The sequence below is a fragment of the Pyrgilauda ruficollis genome, unplaced genomic scaffold, assembly GCF_017590135.1.
Source record: "Pyrgilauda ruficollis isolate IOZ18807 unplaced genomic scaffold, ASM1759013v1 scaffold1554, whole genome shotgun sequence".
NCBI lineage: Eukaryota > Metazoa > Chordata > Aves > Passeriformes > Passeridae > Pyrgilauda > Pyrgilauda ruficollis.
In genome coordinates, this window is record NW_024514255.1 from 8,481 (window position 1) to 11,151 (window position 2,671).

A 2,671-nucleotide genomic window follows, 5' to 3' on the forward strand; every position below is an offset into this window, starting at 1 on the left:
GGGACAGGTGAGGGACAGGGAGGGCAGCAGGTGACACTGAGATGGCAGCAGGGACAGGTGAGACAGGTGAGATAAAACTGAGATACAGACAGGTGGGGACAGGAGGGGACAGGTGAGACACAGGTGAGACAGGTGTGACAGGCGAGGGACAGGCGAGGGACAGGTGAGGGACAGGTGTGAGACAGGTGAGGGACAGGTGTGAGACAGGTGAGGGACAGGTGAGGGTTGCAGAATTGGGTGTGGGGTCCCTTCAGCACCCCCTGTCCCCAATGTCCCCAAATGTGCCCCTGACCCCTCCTGTGACCCCCAGACCCAAAATGTCCCCAGTGTCCCTGATCCCCCCAATGTCCCCGGTGTCCCCAAGACCCCCAAAGCCTCCAATGTCCCCCTGACTCCTCCTGTGACCCCCAGACCCAAAACAACCCCAGTGTCCCCAACATCCCCAATCCCCGATGATGTCCCCAGTGTCCCCAGTGTCAACAACCCCCCAATGTCCCCGATGTCCCTGATGATGTCCCCGATGTCCCTGATCCCCTCAATGTCCCCAGAGTCTCCAATGTCCCCCTGACTTCCCCGATGTCCCCAATCCCTGATGATGTCCCCAATGTCCCTAATCCCCTCAATGCCCCCAATGTCCCCAAAGTCTCCAATGTCCCCCTGACTCCTCCTGCGCTCCTGTGACCCCCAGACCCAAAACAACCCCAGTGTCCCTGATGTCCCCGATCCCTGATGATGTCCCCAATGTCCTTGATATCCCCAGTGTCCCCAATCCCCCCCAGTGTCCCCAATGTCTCCAACCCCCCCCAGTGTCCCCCACGTCCCCAATCCCTCATGATGTCCCAAATGTCCCCGATGTCCCTGATCCCCTCAATGTCCCCAGTCCCTGATGATGTCCCCAGTCCCCCCGGTGTCCCCGGTGTCCCCAGTCCCCCCGGTGTCCCCGGTGTCCCCAGTCCCCCCGGTGTCCCCGGTGTCCCCAGTCCCCCCGGTGTCCCCGGTGTCCCCAGTCCCCCCGGTGTCCCCGGTGTCCCCAGTCCCCCCGGTGTCCCCGGTGTCCCCAGTCCCCCCGGTGTCCCCGGTGTCCCCAGTCCCCCCGGTGTCCCCGGTGTCCCCAGTCCCCCCGGTGTCCCCGGTGTCCCCAGTCCCCCCGGTGTCCCCGGTGTCCCCAGTCCCCCCGGTGTCCCCGGTGTCCCCAGTCCCCCCGGTGTCCCCGGTGTCCCCAGTCCCCCCGGTGTCCCCGGTGTCCCCAGTCCCCCCGGTGTCCCCGGTGTCCCCAGTCCCCCCGGTGTCCCCGGTGTCCCCAGTCCCCCCGGTGTCCCCGGTGTCCCCAGTCCCCCCGGTGTCCCCGGTGTCCCCAGTCCCCCCGGTGTCCCCGGTGTCCCCAGTCCCCCCGGTGTCCCCGGTGTCCCCAGTCCCCCCGGTGTCCCCGGTGTCCCCAGTCCCCCCGGTGTCCCCGGTGTCCCCAGTCCCCCCGGTGTCCCCGGTGTCCCCAGTCCCCCCGGTGTCCCCGGTGTCCCCAGTCCCCCCGGTGTCCCCGGTGTCCCCAGTCCCCCCGGTGTCCCCGGTGTCCCCAGTCCCCCCGGTGTCCCCGGTGTCCCCAGTCCCCCCGGTGTCCCCGGTGTCCCCAGTCCCCCCGGTGTCCCCGGTGTCCCCAGTCCCCCCGGTGTCCCCGGTGTCCCCAGTCCCCCCGGTGTCCCCGGTGTCCCCAGTCCCCCCGGTGTCCCCGGTGTCCCCAGTCCCCCCGGTGTCCCCGGTGTCCCCAGTCCCCCCGGTGTCCCCGGTGTCCCCAGTCCCCCCGGTGTCCCCGGTGTCCCCAGTCCCCCCGGTGTCCCCGGTGTCCCCAGTCCCCCCGGTGTCCCCGGTGTCCCCAGTCCCCCCGGTGTCCCCGGTGTCCCCAGTCCCCCCGGTGTCCCCGGTGTCCCCAGTCCCCCCGGTGTCCCCGGTGTCCCCAGTCCCCCCGGTGTCCCCGGTGTCCCCAGTCCCCCCGGTGTCCCCGGTGTCCCCAGTCCCCCCGGTGTCCCCGGTGTCCCCAGTCCCCCCGGTGTCCCCGGTGTCCCCAGTGTCCCCGCTGTCCCCAATCCCTAATGATGTCCCAAATGTCCCCGATGTCCCTGATCCCCCCAATGTCCCCGATCCCCCCAATGTCCCCCCGGTGTCCCCAGTCCCCCCGGTGTCCCCGTACCGCAGTCGTACTGCACCAGCCGGGGGTCGGGGAAGTGCGTGTGCAGCCCCTGTGCCAGGTGTGCCCCCCGTGCCCGCAGCTCCTCCCTCAGGTGCTGCTCCAGGCGCTGCCGCTGCCGCTGCGCCCAGGGCGGGGGGCGCCCGCTGTGCAGGGACACCCCCCGCGAGGCCACCGCCGGCACGGCCACCAGGAACCTGTTGGGGACAACAAAAGGGGCGTGGTGGCACCTTGGGGACATCGCTCGGGGGGGCTGGGGTCACCCCTCTGGGGATGTGGAACGGCCCAAAGCTCCTGGATCCCCCCCGAGGAGACTTGGACTGGCCCGAGGGGACATTGGGGACACTGGGATGGGGTGGTGGCACCTTGGGGACACCGCTCGGGGGGGCTGGGGTCACCCCTCTGGGGATGTGGAACGGCCCAAAGGTCCTGGATCCCCCCATGAGGAGACTTGGATTAATCCACGGGGACATTGGGGACACTGGGATTGCT

General features: G+C 69.7%; 1 protein-coding gene across 1 annotated transcript in view; it reads right to left on the reverse strand.

The window, feature by feature from the left end:
- The window catches only part of LOC121350477 (helicase swr1-like), a gene marked incomplete at its 3' end in the record, with an annotated part of 9,005 nt that extends 6,585 nt beyond the window's left edge, over positions 1–2,420 (reverse strand). Inside the window, exon 1 of the mRNA XM_041461845.1 lies at positions 2,183–2,420. Coding sequence (XP_041317779.1) covers positions 2,183–2,420 — 238 coding nt within the window. The remainder of the gene's footprint in view (positions 1–2,182) is intronic.
- Positions 2,421–2,671: the final 251 nt, after the last annotated feature.